The 24,067-nt window shown below is 42.5% G+C and overlaps 2 protein-coding genes across 3 annotated transcripts in view; one reads left to right on the top strand and one right to left on the bottom strand.

Moving 5' to 3' along the window:
* The first annotated feature begins 226 nt into the window (after positions 1 to 226).
* On the top strand, positions 227 to 10,367 carry LOC102384334 (structural maintenance of chromosomes protein 6-like). Of its 2 annotated transcripts, none has more exons than XM_006018795.3 (4): positions 227 to 334; positions 922 to 1,074; positions 6,694 to 6,791; positions 8,383 to 10,367. In XM_006018795.3, exons 1-4 carry the CDS (start codon positions 296 to 298, stop codon positions 8,489 to 8,491), a joined length of 399 nt encoding a protein of 132 aa, XP_006018857.1. In that variant the 5' UTR covers positions 227 to 295; the 3' UTR covers positions 8,492 to 10,367. The 2 variants fall into 2 exon arrangements, with proteins under 2 accessions (XP_006018857.1, XP_006018858.1); XM_006018796.3 differs by lacking the exon at positions 8,383 to 10,367 and adding an exon at positions 7,044 to 8,375.
* A 10,958-nt stretch (positions 10,368 to 21,325) lies between these two features.
* VSNL1 (visinin like 1) overlaps positions 21,326 to 24,067 on the bottom strand; it is an 89,937-nt gene continuing 87,195 nt past the window's right edge. Inside the window, exon 3 of the mRNA XM_006018793.3 lies at positions 21,326 to 22,171. Coding sequence (XP_006018855.1) covers positions 21,974 to 22,171 — 198 coding nt within the window. The 3' untranslated portion in view covers positions 21,326 to 21,973. The remainder of the gene's footprint in view (positions 22,172 to 24,067) is intronic.

Raw genomic sequence — 24,067 nt, 5'->3', positions numbered from 1 at the left:
GGATTTCCTCATCTCTCTATTTTTGTGATTCTGTTGGGTATGTTATGTAACTAGTTCTAACACCCATAGAAAGTACTTTTTGTGTATGTACTGTATGACTTAAATATAAGTAGTGGAAGTAGTACTGAGATTCCATTTTTTCTTAGTGTCTTAAAATTTGTTCTCATTTTTTCACTTATTTTAAAAATTAGTGACTGAATATTTTGTTTCCATAATTTAATTGAAAAGGTGCCTTACTTTACGATGCAAATTCTACTTTGACTTCTTACTACATCAGCGTGGTTACTTTGGTAAAATGAGCTTTGACCACAAGAATGAAACACTTTCAATAACAGTAAGTAATTCTATATTTTCTTCATGTATACCTTCATTTTTGTCTTATATACGAAATTTAGCATTAAAAAGAAAATGCCACAAGGGGTCACTATAATCCAAGGAACAAAGGGCTGCTTACCCATTTTCACTTCTGTTTGTTAAGACACTGCTGAAGCAGTTACCTGCTGTTCTATAGTTTTCAGGCTTTGACAGCAATGCAACTAGAATGGTTGATGAGTTTAACAGTTATTGAAGCCAGAACTAAACAGCAAATTACAGGCCGAGTCAATGTTTAAAATTAATTCCATTCTATGTTTGTTTGTTTCCACAGTGGGACAGTTGATTTCCAACCACCTTGAAAATACCTTCCAAAATTGTAGTTCATTGAACTATTTTTATTTTATTGAAATACATATACACTGAAATATGCACACTTATTTGCAGGTGATGTGCAATATAAATACCACTGCTATATTTGTGTTATATTTTGGTGTTTCTGAACATAATTTTAAGGGGAAATCGTGCTTTTGTAAATTTTCTCCTATGCAATCAACTATCACAATCTACTAATGAAATTAATGGCTTAATTAATTTTCATTCTCCTAGGTCCAGCCTGGAGAGGGAGACAAGGCTGCTCTGAATGACATGAAATCTCTATCAGGAGGTGAACGTTCCTTCTCAACCGTTTGTTTCATTCTTTCTCTGTGGTCCATTACTGAATCTCCTTTCAGATGCTTGGATGAATTTGATGTCTACATGGTATAGTTTAATCTTAAACTACTTCTTCCAGTTCTTATGCTTCATGCTACCCAAGAATCTTATTAATGACTATAATTTCATTAGAAAGTTGAAAGGTGTTGTGGCAGTTCATATTGGTTGTTAACTTCTAACCTTTTTTCTCTTTAATATGAATTAGGGAGTACAAAAAACCTGCTGAGCTTCTAGCAAGAAAATATGAATTGGTGTAGAAATCTCACTTCTCCTGATTCCATCTTCTGCCCTTAATGGTTGAACCAAATGTGTGTTTCTACTGGTTCTGCATGGCACATCCACTAAGAGGCATGCCCAAACACAGAAATAAAGTGGTGAAGTAACTCTAGGGATGGTACCTGCTTCCATGCTCAAGCATGCCAGATGGTGTTCAAGAACAGTGTGCCCCTAAGGCAACTTCATTGCCTTATTTCTGGGTTTGGCATAGGTAGGTCACAAGTGGATAGACCGGACATAGTTCTTGATACTATAGGAGCATCAGAGAAGACATACCCTAGGTATAGCAGTTTAGCTTTGTATTGCTGCTTTGAAAATTGAGGTAGGATAATCCTTAGAGTTTTCCAAATCCATAAATGCTCTTCAAAAGCTGATGAACACATGAAGACTAATTAGCTTCAAAATACCAATACAGACTTTGACTTGCAACTGTAAATAAAATTCTCCTGAAAAAGGAACTAAATCAGAAAAAAATCCTGGTTCCCAGTTTAAACAGTATCAAAATGTATTAGTTTGCAGGAAAATTAATTCAAGGAGACCAGTATTTTCATTTGGTGCGAGATAACATTTCCCCTATTCAGAGAGATTAGGATTGACTTGGTTTGATCACTTAATTTGATATGTGAAGGGATTTCTCCTTATAAATTCTAACACATACCTATCAAAGGTTCCTTCTTTCTAGGTAACACAGTCTGTTTTGTATCGTGTTAAAATTGTTAGTGAGAGATTTGTGCAGCTGCTCTTTGTGTTCTCTGTCATAACCAATGACCTCTTCACCTAGGATATGGATGTGGGTTATTTGGAATGGGGGGTTCTAGTTTTAGGACCTTGACTGAAACACCGAATGCATTAGTTGTACAAAATGTCACTCACTCAGGCAGAGAGACTCCAGATACCCTGAAATTTAGGCACTTCAATATTTGCCAGTTTCTTGCCTTGTTCTATTTTTGTAGAAATTCTTTACATTCTGTGTATTATACGTGCAATATGATGTCTTTCAAACATTATTCTTAAGCCAAAGTGTCAGATCATGGGCAAAAGAGAATAATGTTACTTCTTTGAGAGTAGAATTCTTCAGGAATTTCTGGTGTTTAGAGCCCCACTTAGATTAAGTGACACTCAGACTAGGGGAAATGCAATTCGAGAAAGGAAGTTACCATGCGCACTTTTCAAACTGGTGTAATTCTTACATGGATTACTGTCTGTGCAATTGGACCTTTCTTGCATACAGGCAGTCCTCGGACTTACGACACAATTGGTTCCTGAAAACCACGTCTGAAATTGAAACGTCATAACTTGGAACCGATTTTTCCATAGAAACGATGTTATAAATGGGGGATTGGTTCCTGAACCAAGGCCCAATACTCTACTGTCACCAAAAATAACACAGAATTTTGTATTCAATCAATTATAGATGAGTAATATAGCTACATTAATGTATTTATATTGTAAATAGCAATCACATTGATTTGGAAGGACTTCTTTGAGGTGACTTTGCTGGACTTTTTGAAGGGCTCTTGGCTGGAGTCTTCTCAGGAGTCTTGGCTACAGGTTTTTATGGAGTCTTGTCTTCTTTCTTAAAGAAAGTGTCCAAGGAAGTCTGAACAGATGTTCTTCAGGGAGTGCCATTTGTTGTAACTCAAAACATCTTAAGTCGAGGACTGCCTGTATTGGAATGGCATGAAAGATTGACGGGGAAATCATAAATCTGAAAAATGACAAAACTGAAAGGAATCCATCCTATACATACAGAATCCTGAACATTCAAAATATTAGTGAATGTACACAAGCTTAAAGCTCTGTTTCTTAAATTAACTGTACAGATCATCATCTTTCAGACTCCTGTGCTGCAGTGTGGTCCAAGACTATAGTAAAGCTTTATTGTTCTGGTTGTAATAGCTTGACCTCATCACCTGGAGGCTCCAATAGCATATTTGCAAGGAAGATGAGCTACTTGTTATACATGCATATGTTGCAGGTACAGGGCTTTATTTAGTGGCTCTCAATTAGGGTACTGTGGTACCCTGGAGTGCCTTGAAGTCACCCCAAGGGTGCTTCAGGGTGCTAGCATTTTTAGGTGTGCAAATATTTAATGATGAGCTAAATCCAGAGATTTCAAATAGGAATTCAGTGTTAAAACATTCTGACCTGTTGGGACCTGTCTGAGTTTTTTGGAACAGAAAAATTGCTCTAATATTTTTTCTGTAGGCAAAAAATAAGCAAAAACAAAGCTGGCATTTTCCGACAGGTGCTTCAAGTCTTCAGAGGTAGAGAACCACCACTCTATTGATTCCTTGAAACTGTGAAGTGTAAAACACATAGTCAGTGAAGCCCAGGACTTTGCCCAAGTTCTGGACTCAGTGACTCAATTTTCTTCTTAGAAAATGAAACAAGAGGTGAATGCTTATCTTTGCGTTTCATTGTTCAAGAGACAAGGAGTAATGATAGTCTCTTATCAAATAGTTTCAGATAATGGGTTTTTTATTATTATTATTATTTTATCTTTAAAGAAAAATCCAGTGAGTAACAGAGAGAAATTGTAATTTTACCTAAAGGCGTAGAACAAGCACTCATTGTGCTGCTGTTTTCCAGGTGCACTGAAGTCCTTCGGGTTCCCGTACAAATCAAGTCTTCCATTCACTTTCAGTTTCCCCACTTATTTTTCTTGCCACGTCTTGATGTCTTAAGCGAGTGGGTCCATTGGGAACGAGAGAGAGCACTCCTTGCTGACAGGATGTAGCCCTCTCAAGATCAAGATCAAGACTGTTTTTGGGTGGTAGTGTCTCCCACAGCTTCTCCCCTGCAAGTCCACTGAAGTTTGTTGTCTGACCTTGTAGGACTCCTTTTCCTTAACTGTTTCCTTAGTTTCTGCCAGATTCCTTCATACTCCTGCCCTTTTTTCAACCTTTTATAGATTTACTTGTATATAAGATAGGTTCTTCCCTTCCTTCCCAATCTTGCATCATATATGAGGAAACCTCATTAAACGTATTATCTGTCCTTAAACTACTGCAAAAAGCAACATGTGCTCAGTAATAGAAACCAAACCAACTATGAAGTTGATTTTAAATGCAGTCAACAGTGAGCATAACAATGAAATACAGCCCACATTGGGCAGATATGCTGATGGGAAGCAAGTGATCTTTTCTTTAAAAAAAAAAAATAAATAATAATTGTGTTCCAAGCCAAATCCAGTCCAAATCCATGAGTCAGTCCAAAACCATAAGTAGCCTTACAACCGGCAGATATCCTCCACCAGGGGCTTCAGATATTTCCAGAGTCTTTTGGCAGGCATCCTATGTTTAGGCCCAAGCCCAAAGGCTTGGGGGTCAAATGCCCCCAAGCTTCACCTGGCCTCAGCCGTATGGACACAGGAGCAAGCTAGGGAGGAGCCTCCCATTTCCATAAAGTGGGCTTTAAGCCCTAACACTTCGGTAGGTACTAAACCATGCCGAAAGAGCAGTTATCCTTGGGAAGACTTCAGGAGAACTGCCTTCTTGGACCCAGATACATGGGAAGCAATCACACAGATAGATTAGTGCATCCCATCTGAATAAAGTGTACAGTAGTGCCTGTTGAGTTGATCTCAGCACTGACTCTTTCAAGTCAAGGTAAACCACTACATTGAATGCATTTCAACCTCCTCTTCACTCCCTCAACTGAGCTGCACCTTTCATTCCCATTTTCAATGATACCTGCTTCTCCCTCGGCCTTAAATGTCTGGCAAACATCATGAAATGGGGCCCCAAATAGTTCACCCAGAATCCCTCTGTCACCCCCTCTCTCAGCCCGTCACATATGATTAGTGTGACCCCGCCCTCTATGAGGTGAAGCCAGACAAGTTTGCCCTGTGCCTTATCTGCATATAATTTTTTGGAGTATCCCAGAACTCTTGACAAGAACACCTGGTTCCAGGCATGGTTCCAGGCACGGATCACTTTGGGGGGGTACCTGGAGTACACACACATACTGAGTGGCGCTGAGCTGTTGGGTCACCATGGCTTGAAATGCTACTGACTCTGTTGGGGCCCAGCCCAATGAACTATGTGGTAAATCACGAGCCTCTTGGCTTCAGACTAATATTGTGCATAGTTTGTACTTTCTCTAAGGAGATGCTAAAATGCTACTTTAAAGTGTGCTTATGAAGTACTTCTGCTAAAACTTGCATCAGTTTCAAAATAGATAAAATGTATTGATTCTGGATTAACTAAGTCTATGGGTACTGTATGCAAATGACTATAGCTATGTTTATATCAAGGTCAGTGTTTCCAAATTTGCTTTTTACTTCTATTTACACAGGAAGCGTGGGGAAGGAACATTAAGGAAGCAGGGAAGGGACTGTAGGAGGAAGGGGTTGGAGGGAGGTAGTGGGCAAGAGGTATATCTGATGCCTCCGTTTTGTTTTCTCTGCTATGGTAGTGGGAGGGGGACAAATTCAAGGCAAACCTCCAATATTTAGATTCTATACGTGGAAAATGTGTACATTTTCTGTATATAGGATCTAATTATTAGGGGCTCCTCTTATAATCAGGGTCATTGTATAGTCAAGCAAATACAGTAATTTTCTGACTAGGCTCTAATGAGTCCTGGCCTTCCTTCTGTCCTGCGTGGGCCTTAGCCATGTCTCTATAAGACTATTTCCCAACAGTTTCTATGGCAGAAGCTCTGTTCTCCATCACTGTTTGAGTGTTTCTGCCACTTGTCAGAATGATGGGGCTTCAACCAATTCTCAGTCTTCTTAAAGGGCTCTTCCCCTTTCTCCTAAATGGAACTAGAGGGGGCCCTGTTATAGCAATTATAACAACTTAACTGTGCAAGTGCATTACATTACAGTCTTTAATTATGTTATCGTATTTTATAATGTACATATTTGCCTAAGGTTCTTTAATATTCATTGACAGTAATTAGGCAGAAATGTGCAACAGCACTTTTGTTCTTTGTACATGTTGTGTACAGTCAACTTACAGAAACTCTTTGGGGTCCTGAAGTTATGCACAGTTGCAGATGTTATGCATAGGTTTTGAGATAACTTAATTAGTTTTTCTGCTACAGTAAATGATTGTGTAGTTGAAGACACACAAGATAGACTAGAGTTAATGATGTATGTGTATACATAACTAATACCTCCTGGGTTTTGATGCTAGACTGTAAACTTAGTTGTTTTGTTTTAGATTATTTTAATAACATTTTACTTCTGATTAGCTAAACAGTGAGTTTTTGTTAATTTGGCATTCTGGTTACCAGTATCCTGTTAGCAAGATATTTCCACACATAATTAATTTTTCTCATGTTGTTGTTGTTGTTGTTTTAATTAGCATGGTAATACGAGGAATTAAAAGTATAAATTATCATAAATTTAAAACAGTAACTATTAAATGCTCTGGTTTTTAGGACATGGTTAATAGAAGAATTTCAATGGACATGATGCTAAAGATGGCAGATTCTCAGCGTCATCGACAATTTATTTTGCTCACTCCACAAAGCATGAGGTAATTGCTTTTCCTTAAACTTTCTATCTTAAAAAATGTGCAAGTTACAGAAAGGGAGAAAAATGGGAATCAGTCTTTCTTGATTACATATACTTAGGAGAATTGAAACCAAAAGCATCCTTGAGGGGCCGCCGCGATGTTTCTCGTATTTTACCTTCCTGTCCTCTGAAAATAACAAACTTGTGATATTTTATTAATAAGTGTCTCCACTGAGCTAGTTTTTTTAAGTGTTTCCTATGTTTGTGTTTGTAGTGAGGAAGATGTTTTCAACAATCTGAAATTTTTACAGGCGGATACACAAAGCAATTAAAGCCCCTGGAATAAGTATACATCCTTATTGTTTTGCATGGCAGTAGGACTCTAAATATGGTAAAACTTCATTTGGTGGCCTTTCAGTCTCCTCGCTGGCATCTTTACAAAATAATATCATTTTCTCCATCATGAAGCTGCATGTGCAGATTTCAATTCTAAGTGTAACATGTCCTGGAACTGTTTACAAAGTGCTGGGACTAGCAAGGAGCACTTGCCAGCTATATGTCCAGCATTTCAAACACATTGAAGTTTCCCTTTTTCACTGTTTACTCATCCCTGGTGGTTCTGTCCTTCATTGCAAGTAACTTCAGCATTTTGTTCTCCTTCTCCTTTACCCCAGAGCAAAGTTTCTTCTTTAATTTGGAAATCATTTAATTAGATCTATGTGGCTTTTTTTTAGTGTAGCTTAGCATTAGTTTAGTCCTACTTACAAGGAAAAGCAGAACACTCAGAAAAGAATAGAATTACTTCCTTAGCTTTGCAGTTTACTTTTGTATAAAATACCCTGGCATTTATCTAGCAGCAACAAACAATTATTACAATTTTATGGACTTCCATTTTTGAAGGGGAATAAAGCTAATATTATTCAGAAAGATATATGAAGCTGTGTTTAGTCAGAATTCAGGACTTTGCTATTATTGCATTATTCTAGGTATACATGAGTTTTATGTATTCAGACAGTAAATATAGTTTTCCATTTTGCTAAATTCTATGCAATTACTTTCAGTATTAATATGGAAATGCCAGTGTAATAGAAATGAGTACAAGGAATGAGTACGCATGAGTTGGAGCCCTATTACTGTATAGGACTGTATATAACTGAATGTGTATATCTATATAACTATACTAATAATTAGTTCAATGTAAGTAGGGTTATGCCTGTACATAACACTTGCAGCACTGAGGATTTGAGCTTAAATTGAAAAGGGTTTGAATGTAAAATGTGTCTCCGGAAGTTTGTGCTTTCTGGCATTTGCCTAATTAACGCTAGCTACCTGTTCAGGTGACAGGGCTGAACTAGACATGGTATTTGTGGCATAAAATGTAAAGTGTTAAAGCTCTGGTGAAGGGCAGAGTTGAAGTCCTAGTCCAGCTGAAGTTGATAGGAAATTTTGCTATTGACCACAGTAGAGCTAGGACTTCACTCAATGTTGCTGGTTTATACGAGCAAATAAATGCAGTTATAACAAGATAAATATTTAATGGAGAATCAATCGGGCAGCATTGAGAGTTGTTCACAAGGAAGCATCAGTTTGAATTATGTGTCTGTTTTTTCTAGTTCTCTACCAACAAGTCGGCTTATTAGAATCCTCCGAATGCAAGATCCTGAAAGAGGGCAGACAACACTGAATTTCCAAAATAGACACCAAGAGCAGGAAGATGATTAAACTTGATACATATCTTTATACATTAATATATTATCCCAAATGACCAGAGTTTTGTACAGTATAACTGTATAATTATGTCTGTAAGATTATTTACTTATTGCTGGTTAAAAGAAAAATTAATTGGAGGATATGCCTAGCAAAGGAAAAAGTTCCTTTATATTTTCTAGTATGTGTTTGGACAAGCTGAAAACATAAGCACAGTGTATAATTTTAATAAAACTTGGACTTGACAACTAGTAAAACACAAATTTTCTTTCGACTCGCTTTTTTTATTGCCAGCTACTAGAGTTTAGAGCAGAACATATATTTTCAGGGAGTTCTTTATTTTTTTTTGTATAACTGGCCCAAGATAATTTTAATAAACTTTTTACAAAAATGATATAAGTAATAATGTGTTCAATATATACCATAAAAATGAAGTGTTTACAACTTAAAATTCTACACAGTAGGATTATATTTTTAAATTGTATTCAAGGTTATAAAATGTAACGTAACACATGCTCTTAATTTTCAAAGGTGTGGATGTCATTCAGTTTATCAAGGGTAGGATTATTGTGCTGTTGGGCATTATTTGTTATTTGATTGTATTAATATTTGTTTACATCTTGAGCAGTGCAAATATTTTTGGTATTTTACCTTGGATACACAAAGAAACTACTATCTTAAGAACTTACCCACTGATAAATGAAAATGGGTTCTGAAGTTCTTTTAAAAACATCTTCCTTTAATACTACGTACCGGTAGTGCTCTAATTAAAGCACCATCCCCCGCAACTTTGGAGCACATGTTAAAGTACCCAAAGGTGCCACCTTGCCTTACATTCTGCCTGACTTCAGACTAACACTGCTAACCACCATTCTACAAACTGTGTTAACTACAATCAATCTGCCCGTTCCATTTTCTAGTTGAACAAGAGCTAATAAGTGCAGACAGAATTAATAATTTTCACTTTATATTCCATAGCTTAAAGTGCAGAATTTATTTGCAGTCCTTTGACCATGGAAAAACTAATCCCTAGCTTCTCCTAAGATTTTTTTTCTTTGTATAAGTGATTTGAGTCTTCAGGCATCACTGTAATGTCTAGAAAAGTTTCTTTGACAAAGGTAGTTCTTTAATTTTGGTTAAACAAAGCATGTATGTAATATGCTTACACAGGTGGATCTAGACCCATGTATATGTATTAAAACTAAACAAAAGGGAGAATCCTTCCAAAGCTTCTCCCAAAGCAAATCTTCCTCAATATATGGGAATGGAGGGAGCAGAAGACTCCATTGTATCACATGGGGTCGTCTTTTGCTAATCTAAATAGAGGGATACACTTACTATGGTAGTGGCCAGCAATACAAAACCCTGAGGTACACTTAATATGGGAATAATTTCAAAATATATTGAACGTATATTTTTAAATGTGATTTGCTGAGTAACGTACAAATATATGTAAAACTACATACATCTTTTTAGTAAACAAGTTAATTGTATCAGGCTTGTGATCCATTGCATATATGGGAAATGCATCTTGTACTTTTCATACATACAGTGGTAAAGTGTGATCATATGGAGGTGTGTTACACAAGACTTATTGGACTGGGGGGTGGGGGTTGTTGTATGCTGTAGTGAGAGGTTCTCGGTTTTGTTTTTGTTTTTTGTTTGTTTGTTTTTAATACCAACAGGGGAAAGTTTTGTGGGTTTTTTATTTATTTCAGTTTCTTTGAATAAATTACACTGAATGAACTTTCTGACCCCTCAGGAATTTAAGCTCTTAGGAGCTTGTCTGCAACTGTCAATTTAAAGTTCAGGCCAAAAAGTCTGCACTTCTTTGAACTTGCAGTGACTCGAGAATACCTTGATCTTTCAAATAATTCTAATTTAATGGTTGTTTTTTTTTCTGTTTGCCAAATATTAAATTCTTTCAGAAAAGGTCTTTTCTCTTTTTTGCACATTCTCACTACGGACGTGCACGCTAGAGTCTCAACCAGAGATCTTTTGCCCTAGCAGTGTAAGGGTTCAGTTGGGACATAGGTGACTGAGGCCAAGGTAGGCCCCTAGAAGCAACCTGGGTGAGCAGTGTTGGGGCAAAAGTTACCTGAGCGAAGAGGGGAGATCCAAGAGATGTAGTCCAAGATGTAAGCCAAGGCCAGGAGCCAGAGAATTGGTGCCAAGCTCTAAAGGAGATCTGAGGTCAGGGCAAATATCTCAGGTACTTGCCCCAGGCAGGTATGCCTGATCAGCAGGGATCTGGATTTTTCTGTTTCCCCAGAAAGATGGAGAAAAAACGTAGATTTTCCCCTTCGTCGGAGGAAAACTCAGATTTCTCATTTCTCAGAGAAACCTGTGGATTTTGCAGTTTTGCAAAGAGCTCTCTGCAGGCCAGCAGAGTTCCAGCCTGCAGGGGCTGGGAGGGAGCAGGAGGGTGTTCAGACAGGGGGCACCGTGTGCGTGTGTGTGCACATGGCCATCAGGCAGCTTGGAGAGCAGAGTGGGAGAGGAGATTGAGGCTCCCATAGGGAAGGAGTTGGGCAGGGCTGGGGCTGCTGCCCAGCCAGGATGTGGAAGGGGCTGGGGTCTGGGGCTGCAATGCATCGTCGCAGGGCCCCAGTACGGATTGGGATGGGGCCATGGGTGGTTTGCCTGGCTGGCAGGGGCGTGGGGCCGGCTCCCCACTGCTGCACATGCTCCTGGAAGACAGGGGGGACCCGTGTCTCTCAAATCTTGTACAGGGTGGGGGTGGGACGGCTTGCCTGCTGTAAGCTTGGGCTCCCGCCCTGCTGCCCTCCCCCAGGGCCTCTGCAGCCCAACGGTTGTGACCCAATGCTGCAGGGCAGAGTGGGTCCGTGTGGAGATCTTGCCGCTGTGAGCTCTGTGCTGCCCTGCATGGTGAGGCATCCCCTGCACGTACAGCAACAGCAGGGGCAGTGGCACGTGGTTGTGCCCCTGTGCTGCAACGCACGCAGGGAACACACCTCCAGGGCAGCATGGAGCTTACAGCAGCAAGGAGATCCCCGCGTGGCCCCGCTCTGCCCTGCAGCGCTGGGTTGCAAACAGGGGAGGCAGCAGGGTTGGACCCTGAGCCCACAGTGGGCAGCTCACACCTCCCCCTGCTCTGCACACAGATCTGGGGGGGCACGGGTCCTCCTGGAGTACACCCAGCAGCAAGGAGCTGGCCCCCCTGCCTGAGCCTGCTGCAGGCAGGCAGGGGGAGCCAGGCTCTGCTCCACTGCAAAAGCCACTCCTGCCAGGGGCAGGGGGCTGGGGACCTGGGTCTCTGGCCCCATAGCCCTGGTAGATGGGGGCGCCCTCCAGCAGGACCAGGAGTGGCAGGGGCTGTGAGTGGGAGTGAGGGTCACCAGCGGGGCTGGGGGGAAGGCTGCGCGGAGGAGTGAGAGGAGCCAGGAGGGTTGTTGGTGGCCGGGGAGTAAGGGGACTTCCAAGAATTTGCAATTTTTTATCGGGGAAAACCAGGATCCCTGTTAATCAGAGGCCCTGACAAGCAGTAACCATAAGATACACTGCCCTCCCCTGTCCTGGCATCCTTCCTCAGGCCACTGAGGGGATAAAAATCATTGTGCAGTTTCTGTTCCTCGGTTCCTCTTCTCTGCTTTGGATAGAGAGGGAGTGTTCATTTTCTTGCTTTGCATGTTACCTTTGTTTTTGAAGACTCTTGCTCTTTTCTGTTCTTCACCCTTCTTTCTCTTCACCTCCATTGAGACAACAGGAGGTAGAAAGCCAGAGGGCTTTTCACTTTGGAGTCTCAGTGCATTTAGAGGTGGGGGGTAGAGGAGTGGAGGTTGTGCTTTCCACATGCCTGCACCACTGTCTTGACATAAAGCAAAATAGAGCTCCTAGTCCTTCAAGAAAAGAAAGGAATAGGGAAGCCAACTGAGAAAACCATCTCAAGGTAGGTGGTTTCCCTTCTTTCCCTGGGCTTCCTTCTGTTCCTCACTAGTTTTTCAGTTTTCAAGATCTGCCTGTTGTGACAGCTATCCTGACCTCAGATGAGCAATCTACATGTCTTTTTACTGTCTTGGAGACATATCCCAAGCAGGGATTTGATCTAGTCCAAGTCCTGAACTCTCAAGGTGTGGGAGAAAATCCTTAGATGTTCCTCCTAGGTAAGTCAATAGACCCAGCTCCTGCTGAGACTCCATTGCAGGACCTCCATTGCTGGCTCCTGCTAAAGACTCGTTCCCTTCAGCAGCAGCGGGATTAGCAAAGTCTTGGCCTTCCAGACCAATTCCAGACGAAGATCCTCCTAGTAGGTTTACTATGGAAGTTCTGTATCTTGCCACCCAAAGGTCAAGACTTTGTGATTCTCCAAAACCTGTGGACACTCAGAGCAGGGGTTGGCAACATGGTCCATGGAGCTACTGGATCTTGCCTGTGGAACTAGTAGGTTTTGGTGGCCTGGCAGTGGGGAGGGGGAGATTTTCCTGTGCCAGAACCAGGGCCAGGCAGCTGGGAGCTGCACCTGCACCACTTCTAGTTCTCGCCTCTCCTTTCGTCCTCTGGTGCAGCTTCCAGCCCATGGGGACCTATGGGGCCCAGGTGGCTGGAAGTTGTGCCTATGCTGTAGTTGAGGGTTGGGAAGGGAGAGAAGCTGCAGGGGCATGAGCACAGCTCCCAGCTCAGTCCTGGCACTAATGTGGTCTGAACAAAGTCTCCCAGTGCAGAAGTCACCCCGTCCCCCCACCCCGCCCCGTAGCTTGCATTGGACTGGAACTGGGGAGCTGGGTTGTTTTGGCTTGGAGAGGTTGGTTGCCAGCTGTTGGTGTAGAAGATGTAAGACTTCACAGCCTCCGGTTCTTCCCACTGAGGGAACTGGGCTTATTTAGTCTGAAGAGGAGAAGACTGGAGGGGGGGGGGTGGATTTGATAGCAGCCTTCAGCTACCTGAAGGGGGTCTGAAGAGGATGGAGCTAGTCTATTTTCAATGGTGACAGATGACAGAACAAGGAGCAATGGTCCCAAGTTGCAGCAAGGGAAGTTTAAGTTGGATATTAGGGACAACTTTCTCACTAGGAGGGTGGTGAAGTACTGGAATGGCTTATCTAGAGAGGTGGTGGACTCGCCATCGAAAGCCTTGTTTGGGATGATATAGGTGGGGCTTGTCCTGCTTTGAGCAGGGGGTTGGACTAGATGTGATCTCCTGAGGTCCCTTTCAGCCCTAATTTTTTTATGATTCTAAGGTCATGGAGGCCAACTTACTGTTTCATAGTTCTCATAGAAGCTCATAGAGATTTGGGCACTGATGCTTGAGCATTATCACTCAAACCTTTGGATCTAGCCTTCATATCCTTTAGAGAGCTATGAAGAATTGAGAGACAAAAGAGCCAGGCACTTTGCTCTGCATGCCAGAGCAGCTCTGTAGTCCTAAGCCTATAGCACATACTTCTCCTACCTTGGCTATACCTACTTGAGAGAGGGGATTCATTTTCCTGATCCAGCACGATGTTCTTGCTCAGTCTTTACATTCCTGCCACTCCAACTTTCTGCAGTGTTACTCAATGGTACTTCCCCATACCTGGTTTAATGTGCTTCTCCAGAATGCACTCCAGAGGTTACATCACACTGGATTTGAGCACTTCTGTATGTGTTATTGACCTTGGCTCAGTGGCTGCGTATGAAGAGAGCTATAGATACTTTATTTCCCATTCCTCTACATTCCCCATCCATGGTCATAGGAATCACCCGCCAGTCTGTATTCTCATTTGTGATGTGTCCCAACTTCTCTTTTTCAGAGTGGAAGGCTCTGAACAGCAGGGACCTACCGAATTTTGAATTGCACGAGACCGAGTGCTTAACTATATACAATTTATTATTATAATAAATATTTAAGATAAAACATAAAATATTTACAATAAAGCTTAACATATATCATTACACATAATATCCCACAATTCACATAAACCATATAAATTTCCTTTAAAGAATACCCATAGCTATATAGACCTTGACACAACAACAATCACCCAAAATAGGGAGTGCACTCAGTACCTCCCCGAGGGGTTTCCTTGGAGCGCCTCCCCTTTAGGTCCCTGGGATGTGGGCATGCCCCTCCCGCAATGGAGGGTGGAGGCGGCAGACCCTCCTGTCCTGTGCCCGCCTCCCCTGTGGGGCCTACTTCCCCAGCAACTCCTGCTTCCTCCCTGAAGCAGCCAAGGCTCATCCCTTAGAGGCTGACCCTGCAAGAGCCTCTCTCCAGCGGTGCCTTCAGCTCTCCTTGATGGCCTGGTGCTCCGCACTGGGCAGACTAGGGCGCTCTCTCACGGGAGCCGAACCCTTACAGGCTCTGGTTCCCCGGTCTCACACTGGGGGTCCTCCCCTTTCCCGGGCTCTGCTCTGGGCACCGGGGCTCTTTTAGTTAAAGGTGGAGCCACACTGTGGGGCTCCGGTCACTCGGCCTAGGGCCGGAGCTAACTTGAGCAGCCACGAGCTGCTCCCAGGCAGGTCCTCCGTGCGCCGACCCGCACACTGGGTGAGACCCTCCCAGGGCGGATTCTCCATGTGCCGATCCACATACCGTGTGGGGCCCAAGCAACCTCGAGCTGCTCCCAGGGCCAGCTCTCTGTGTGCCAATCTGCACACCGACTGCCCAGCCGCTTGCCAGGTTCACAGGCTCAAGCCTCCTCGAGTGGCTCCTAGAGCCCGATCCCCCTGTGCCGATTCACGCACCGCTAAAGCTCAAGTAGGGTCCCGAGAATGGCCGTCTCTGGAGCTCCTCTCTCCTCGCCGTCCCTCATTGTCTCTCCCCACCCTGCTGAGCACGCTCCCCTTTTATACTCTTCAGGGGCTCCACCCCCGAAGTTCTCCAGACCTGGCTGGCGCAGTCCTGATTTAGGTCAGCTGCTTCTTGCCCCCTTCCTTCGGAAAAGGGTGGGACATTGCTTCCCTTGTGCTGCCTCCGGATTGATGGGTGGGATCAACCAATCAAACAGCAGACCCTTCATCCTGGGACTCAACCCAAGCTCCGAAAAGGTAAGCCTACTACAAACATGTGCCTATCCCAACCCTATGATATTCCCGTATTGTAAATCAGGGCTGTCCAACATCTCCAGGGCCAGGAGCCACAGGTTGATGCCATGTAGGCAGCCAGATTTTCCCATCACTTAGACAGCATGCAGTTGGTGCTGTACCTAGACTCCTGGCAGCCTCAGGTGAACTTTTAGTATCAGGCCCCCACCTTTGCTGGAGATAATGATTTTTTTTTGTTGCAAAAGTCTTTATTGCATCTGTGGTATCAATGTGTTTAAATAGTTTGTTCTCAATTGATAACATTGCCAGTCCCATATATGCGCAATATTAAAAATTTGTTTTGCAATTGTAATCCCTGCCCCTCAATTTTTTGGCCCTTTTCCTGTCCGGGCCCCGGGCAGCCACCTGGTTCACCTATGTCTGTGTCTGGGTCTGCATGCAACCCAGCTCTTTGCTGTGTGTTCAGTGTGCATAGTCCAGCTCTTTCCCCTGCTGTATGCTTTGCAGCTACCCCAACTCCCCTGTGGTACGTGGCAGCGCAGGCAGCCCAGCTCTCTCCCCTGCTCTGTGTGCAACACAAGCACCCTCATCCCATCCCGTTACTCTGCCCTGCGCCCAGGAGTGGGGGCAGGAAATGCAAGCCAGGGAGGGCAGAGCCCTGCTGCTGTTGCATCAGAAACCATGTGGTTGGGCAGGAGTCTCTGGGTCACACTGTGTGTCACCAGTCAAACAGTCCTGTTGTTGATTAAGTGCTTCTTGCTTGGTATGATTTTGGGATGGAAATAACCAAGGCCAGGGTCAAGGACTTGGTCATCAAGTCACCTTTGCAGACTGGGACAAGAAGTGTGTGTCCTTTTGCTTCAACGAGGGCGATGAAGGAATTGCACCTGCCCGCCTGTCAGATTAATTTCTGCCTTCTTGTTTGGAAAGTTTCCTGTGTGCTCCGTGCCCAGGCCTCCAGTCCCTGCCTCAAGGTGATGCAGAACTTAGCCAAGTGACTCAGGCTCCTGGTACCAGGGCTTCCTGTTGGTGCCTGTGAGGGACCCCAGGACTCTGCTTCTGGTCCTAAACCTGCTTCCCAAGACAAAGCAAGGATGCTTCAGCCAGGCCTGCACTCCTTTTACCTCTGCAGCATGGGAGCTTGATGACTCTCATGACTAGAGCAGACTGTCCTTCATTAGAGACATGTCTGCCTGGCAGAGAGGACCAGATTTTCTAATTGACATTGGGTAAGGGACATTAGACCCAATCAGCCTTCTATCTCAGTCATCCTGCACCATCTCCTGGAGTTCAAGTGCATGGATTTGTTTATCAGTGCAGGTAAGGTGCACTTGGCAGCTATCTTTAATTACTTATTTGTGGATTGATGGGCTAAAAAGTATTTTCTTACCTAGCAGCCCTCAGATTCCTTAAGTGTTTGGCTGAAAGTATATTCCCACATGAGGGATCCTCTCCCCACAGTGGGACCTTGCCTCTCATGGGGCCACTGAGCCTATGACAGCATACTCTTGCTCTACCTGTCTATGGAAACAGTATTTCTGGTGACAAGTACACTGGGGAGGGAGAGGAGAGACAGATCCATGCCTTGGTGGTGATCTTCTATATACGAACTTCTATCCAGATAGGGCCCAACCTAGGGCTTTTTCTAGTCACTGAAATCCACTTGAGTCAACACATTTACTTGCTCTAGTGCTCTTCCTAAGCCTGCTCTCTGTACAGTACAAAGCTGTTCAGACTTTTGGAGAGGCTATATTTTTTTTGTCTCCTGCTGGAAAATCTAAAGATACAGAGAGATCTGCTCAGCCTCAAGCTGAACATCAGGCTGCATTAAACTGGTATGGGATGGCAGAGGGAGACTACAGCACTGATCTGAGCTCTGTTACAATGAGTCCGTATCACAGAGGTGGCCCTAATTTGGCACTGCTCTGTACGGTGTGCCTCCATGGGGGACTTGACAAATAGAAAGCAGGGTAGATCTGCAACTTGGACTAACCAAAGTAGGGTGGCTTGGTGTGTGTGTGTTTGTACCACAAGCTTTTGTGAACTGTAGCTCACTCAGCATCTGGAAGCAAGCAACTGCTCACTAAAGCTTGTAATTTCTCTCTCTCATATATAAGCTTATAATAGGCATATGTATCATGTGTGTACACACACACACACACACACACACACACACACTTTGGTTTGTCTATTAAGGTGCAAATCTACCCTTTCTTCTTCTATTTAAGACTAACATGGCTAACTATGTCTCTCTACTCCTGGACTTGACAAATGCATATGTGATTTTCTAAGGCAGTTTCTGTGTCATGTCCATATGTACATTAGCATTCTGTCCTTTTTCTACTTTTCCTTTACATCAGATACAATATGTAACTAGTTGAGAGGAAACTGAGGAACAAAGTGTGGGTACTTCCTTTTACCACTTTGACAGGGTAGCAATAGGTGTGGTGTTGCTACATAAAAGTTGTTGGTACTCATGGTGTGTGCATATATACTGAGAATGCAAATATGGAAGGACATCTTTAATACTTCCAAGTACTAGTAAGTAACTTCTTTTTCAATTAAAAAAAAAAACCAATAAAGGATTGTTTAACAGTCACATTTTCCTTAACTACTCCCTAGTTGACTGACTTTCCTGACCTTAAATCCCTCATGCTTCTGCAAACACAAACCTTAGATCCTTATAGTGGATAGTGGTTTAGCAATTCTCTAGCTAGCTTCAATGTTTCTAGTTTGCAGTAAGGTGAGAAGCTGGGGAAGATAACTGTATATTGAGGGTTTTAACAGGGACTGGTAACCAACCTGCAGCACATGCATCACACGGGGCATCTTCTATGGCTCAGCACAGAGAGCACAGCAGTAGACAGGGCAGAGAGCAGAGCACCAGATGAGGCAGGGGAAGGGGACTGAGTGGCACTTGGGATGGATGCAGAGTTTAACTTGTGGCACACCTGCCAGAAAGGTTGGCCCCCACGGGCTTAGGAAATTGGACTGAATGACGTTCTGAAGATTTTCAGATCGTGGCAGCTGGATAACTGGCATGGAGCCAGTCCACAGGCCAGATCCTGCCCTTAGGCTGGCCCTGCATGCTGAATTCAGCATGTGTCCTGAAGCGGACGCCACGTGCCTTGCGTGTCCTGGAATGGCCAGTGTGACACCATGTTGCACAGGGTGTCTGCTCCAGCCACCCCAGGACCGCGCTGCATGTGGCACCTCCCTCAGCACGGGTCTGCTCCATGCTGGATCCAGCACACATCCCAGAATGGCCGGAGCGGGGACTGCACACATCACTGCTCCAGGACTGTGCTGCCCGCTCCACGTGTGCACTCAATCTGGCGTGGAGCAGACGTCACGTGTGGCAGGTGCTGCAGGCTGCCTGTGGGTCAGCTCCAAGACCCACAGGCAGCACCGGGAGCCAAATGAGGGGGCTCTGTGGCCCAGGTCTGTGACACCCCTGCTTTAGCATTTAACTGTATGTGTAGACGCTTGCAAAGCAGGAAAGAAACCAAACGGGTTCTTGGTGGGGCTTTTTGCTGGAACGAGAAGGCCCAGCTGCCTAACATGCCTCATGCTGGTTTGTCTTTGTATGAGTTAGGGTTTTTTGTGACTCCCACATTAGAGCTGAGCTGCTTTTTTGGTGTGAGGATGTTGCGGATCCCTGGGCATACTGCAGAATTTGAACTATATGGTAAGTTTATTAAGACTGACGTCTGCTCCCATGAGGAGAAAATTCTCAGGCCTTTCCTGGCAGGATATAAACTGCAGTAATCAAGAGGGAGAGGAACATAAAATCAATAAGGCATCCAGTATGCAATCCAGAATTAAATCAGATTCATGCCCAAAAGAGATTCGGATGCCTAATTCCCACTGGTTGTAGCTTAAAAATAAAGTAGTCCTGTACAATAAAACATACGTGTGGGTGTGAAATGCAGTGAGTATTAACCCTGGTGTCTCTGTGGAAATTTTGGTGCAAAGCTGCACTTGTAATTTCCACTTCTGGCTATTTGTTCTAAAAGGAAGAGGAAACTCACTGTAAGTTCATGTCTGTAGATGTGATGAGATGGTTCATCTTGATTTAATTTTATTCTTTCAGAAAGGATCTCTTTTCCTCATGTTCCAGATATATGAAACCCATACCTGTCACTTCAGTGTTGACATTGGGGATGTTTTTGTGACTCCAGCATTTTAGCTTAGCTGCTTTTTTGAAATCTAAAAACACAGCATTTTTAAGGCATGATTTACCCATTAATGTAACTGTCTAGTTTCTTTTAAATATAACGAATTAGATAGCTCGAGTGTCACCCTCTTCCTCCTAATTGGTAAACACCTGGCTGAAATTTGTGTTTGTTTTCCTATGTTTTGTCACCGTTTACATCACTTTAAAGGAAGCCCACGGCTTGCTAACTTAATGGTTGTAGTGATCTGGGAAGATGGTATTTTTGACCTGTAATTCTTCATAACTCTATCAATACGATGGTAGTGTTGGAGTGGTGATGTAGCATAGCCGTAATGGTCTAGGGATTATATGAGAAGCAAGGATGTTTTACGGCGGTATCTTTTATTGGGCCAACTGCATAGTTTGGGTAGAGTTAGATAAGCTTTCAAATGCAAGGCATTCATCTCAGGTGACATAACTCCACCCACCTATGCAGTTGGTCCAATAAAAGACATCACTCTAAGAAATCCTTGTTTCTCGCATCAATATACTGGGAATATTTTATGATTGAGCTGCTAATCTACCATCTCATAGGTTTTTTACAACAGGTTTGTGTGTAAAAGTGATGTCATGTCATGCAGTAAGAGAGAAGCTGAGCATGGGTACAGAAAACAAGATCAAGGGAGAGAGAGGCTGGGTTTAACCAAATAAATGTGTTGTTATGGACTGACAGGCTGGCTTGGAAAGCTATTTAAGTAAAGGAGAGCGTAGCTTTCTGACTGGCCTGAAATTCAGTTTGAGGCTTTCAACATTTCTCTCAATTGTGACCTAACTTAAGGAGCTTTGGAAAAGATGGCTGTATGCGCCTTAGGAGGAGTTAGTCGGGAACAAGAACCATCCCGCTCCATCAGCAGGTCACCTCTGTTTTCTTCTGCTCAATCAGGGCTTCGGAGGAAAATAGTTTTACATTACATAGGAAACATCTTGATCTGAACATTTTGAGTATTCAATGTGGCGCAATGGGACTCTATTAGATGCTTAGATCTACTATTGTATTAGAGCTACTGGTGCTAACATGCTTGGGACCAAGGTCCCCTTTTGGCACACCTGATCTTTAGTGTGGAGTGGTTTTAAAAGCAGGCATAAGGAGAGAGCTGGTGAGGTTAGCATTGCGAGAGGGATTCTGCTGCATGCGTCTGTGCAGCTCTAATGCTGTGCTGTCCTTAGGTCTCTTTCTCTGAAATACAATGTAGACTTTTTTTTGAAGAAGTTTGCTGCCACTAAATCATTTTTAGAGACCAGATGTTAAAATGCCACTGGCTGCAGAAGAATTAAGGCAGCTCTTTTCTTTTGGCTGTTTCTCTGATGTACGGGCTCAAGACTTCAGAAGTATGCAGATCATAGCACCGGCTTTCCTGTTACACAACATGTCAAAAACAGCCGCCACGTTCCACTTACTTTTTTGTAATGAATTATGTGTATTTTTCAAGTATTATAGCAGCCGATTCTAGGAGTTAACGGAGTCTTTCTTTTTATTCCCATTAGTTACTCCCACTGCGCTAAAGATGTAAAGTAAGAATTAGGGGGGGGGGAAACATCAAATATTATAAATTTATTTTGGGACATATATTTCAACCTTTTTGGAAGCTTTTGAAAATTCAGGCAGAAATCAATACACTTCCAATAAAACTTTAACTTCCCATAAACAATATTTTAAACATATATATATATATTTATACTTTTTAATTAAGGGAGCATTTTAGCAGGATTTGCTTGTTTGTTTATACTGCATTCCTCTGACATAGCTCTTTCCAGATCGAAGGGATGCAAATGAGGTAAGAATTAAGGCAAACCTAAAAGGCATGCAAATGAAGTACATTTATATTCACTGACAATACAAGCACGTGTGGATCAGACTCAAGAACTGAGGAACTTTCTCCTCTGTCTGTCCAGTACTACTTTACAGCAGAATGGTGACATGGTTTATAATAAACAGTTACATTACCATGGGAATTCAGTGTCACTAACATTACTCAGTCTAGGAGACACAGAGCGAGCAGCAGTAAAACATGAACAATAAAGAATATAATTCACGGCAGCACAGTACTGCTGCACAGGCTTCAGAGGAATAGGGTTGTTATGAAATGACATTGCACACGTCACATTGTGGCAGTTTATTTTATAATATATACTTTTAAAATTCTTTAGCAAATGACATTCTCATGCACACAAGTGTTTCAAACACAAGAAGCAAGTCCATTTACAGGTAGTCCAAGCAATTTTTTGTGTGTGGAAATAGCTGCAAACTGAATGGAACATTTAAACTTCTGTGCAGTCTTTAATGCATTTTACACAAGCTCATTTTTGAATGTCACACTGCAGGAGTAATACGATGGAAGGATCACTCTTTGCAGCTTCTTTGAATTCATCCAGTGTGATCTGGTCATCTTTGTTCTTATCCATCTTGCTGAAAATCTTGTCTACTCGTTGCTCTGGCGTGAGACCATCTTCATTCATTTTCATCATTATCACAGTGCCCACCATTTTGTAAATGGCCTTTGGAAAGAAACCAAAAGGGAAATTAAAAAAAAAAAAGTTTGGATTAAATCAAACAGTAGTTAATGCATGACTGGCTGACGTGATCATATGCAGAGATAATTTTCTAATTTGTGATGATGATTAATAATTTGCCCCTGATCTTTTTGAAAGAATCCTAAGCACTACAAATGTAACATTTAAATATTGAACTTAATTCTTTAATAAACGTACAGAGTATGAATGTTTTGCATTCTGCACAGCAGGACAGAGTCTTTCTTTAAAAAATAACTTGAAATCTTTGTTTTACTATAAAAAATACTGTCTTTATAAGTAAACTTTCAAATGCAAATGGATTAATAATTCTGTTTAATTCTGGTAAGTGTAGCTCTAGTGATTTCTATTCTGAATAAACTATGCGCATGCTTCTTAACTGAAGTTTCTAGCAGTTCAGATAATGAATCAGGTTTTGTGTAAAATATTTCATTAAGATTTTAAGGTCATGTTTCTCCATGCATAAGGTTTTTCTGATACAAGATCATCTTGGCCTGGGAAGAAGCAATATATTTAATAAATACACAGATGATCCAAAGGTGTTCCATTCTGGTAAATATGTAAGCTCATTTTAAATGTACTTACTTTTTTAAAGGAGCCAAATTAGTATGTTGGAGGTATTTATACTTGTAACTTTATGCAGTAGTTTGAAAGCCTATAGGCAGCTGAGTCAATTTAAACAACCTTTTAAACCTATCACATACCAGTTTCCCGAGCGGTATGTGATAGGTTCTAAAAGCGCTCAGCGGTATTGTTTTCATACTTGCATTACTTTTCAGAACAAAACAGTATATCTCTGTTAAAGTCCTGTTATATTCACATGGATTGAGTTGTCCTCAGAGACCATGTATACAGTTTATAAACAGTTCTTTCAATCGGCTGGTCTCACTCTGAGACATGTGACACAAAATGATGGACTGTTACTACATCGATAGGGGTAACAGAAACTTCTCCTATTTAACTGACACTGGAATATGAGCCTGTTTTGGACAATGGGATGTTTTAGCATAACTCGTTTAGAGAATCCAAGCTAATTCTGGGAATATCTACACGTGCACTAATGCGCTATAGTTAATGTGCATTAAGTTTAGTACCTGTCGGCATTTTTACACATGCAAATGCCGCAGCGCCGGTCGCTTTAACAAGCACCCAGCACTGCATCGTTTGCAGTTGTATAAGTGGCAAAATGTGCATCAGCATGTAAAAAATGGTGGCAGTCTACTTTTGAACTAAAACACATAGAAGGTGTTTTAGTTCAAAAGCACAACATCACCATTTTCTATGCACTGCCGTGCATTTCACTGCTTATACAACTTGAAGCAATGCAACGCCATGAGCGTCAGCTTGTGTGCATAGCAGACTTGATTAATTGAGTCTGCACCAGTGCACTGGATTTCCGGTGTGTCCAGGCACGAAAATGCATGTGTATAAATGCCCTGTAATATGAGGTACAGTAACCGGCACTAGTGCACAGCTGGTGCAGGCCTTTGAAGTGATGCTTATGTGCAGTATCTGTGCAGACTAACTGTACTGAGCGCTACTGCAATAGCATGGCTTTTGCCATGATGCACGAATGTTCAGTAGAATTAGTCTACTGCGCATTTAGCATCTCACATAGATGCACCCTCTGTGTACCAAAAATTATCAGCCTTTATCTTCCACCTCAGTAATCATTAATTTGACAGAATTTCCACAACTTATTTCTACTGCAAATTTCTGTAATGGAAGATCCTGATTCAGGACAGACAAGGTACATCTACATATACGTTTTATTGTGGAGTTGACTAATTAGCTCTGCAGTAAAGCATCATAGTCTACACGTGTGCTGGTATTAAGGCACAGTAAACTATCTATGAAATGAAA

This window comes from Alligator sinensis, unplaced genomic scaffold (genome assembly GCF_000455745.1).
Source record: "Alligator sinensis unplaced genomic scaffold, ASM45574v1 scaffold130_2, whole genome shotgun sequence".
NCBI classification, from domain to species: domain Eukaryota; kingdom Metazoa; phylum Chordata; order Crocodylia; family Alligatoridae; genus Alligator; species Alligator sinensis.
The sequence above is the reverse complement of the archived record's forward strand: the minus strand, read 5'-3'. Positions and strand labels throughout refer to the sequence as shown.

What these genes read in the sequence shown, in the direction of transcription:
- LOC102384334 (XM_006018795.3), top strand. Translation starts at nt 296, where the DNA reads ATGAGCTTTGACCACAAGAATGAAACACTTTCAATAACA. An exon ending in ATGAAACACTTTCAATAACA is followed by an intron (nt 335 to 921) that starts GTAAGTAATTCT and finishes TCATTCTCCTAG; the next exon opens with GTCCAGCCTGGAGAGGGAGA. An exon ending in CTCACTCCACAAAGCATGAG is followed by an intron (nt 6,792 to 8,382) that starts GTAATTGCTTTT and finishes TGTTTTTTCTAG; the next exon opens with TTCTCTACCAACAAGTCGGC.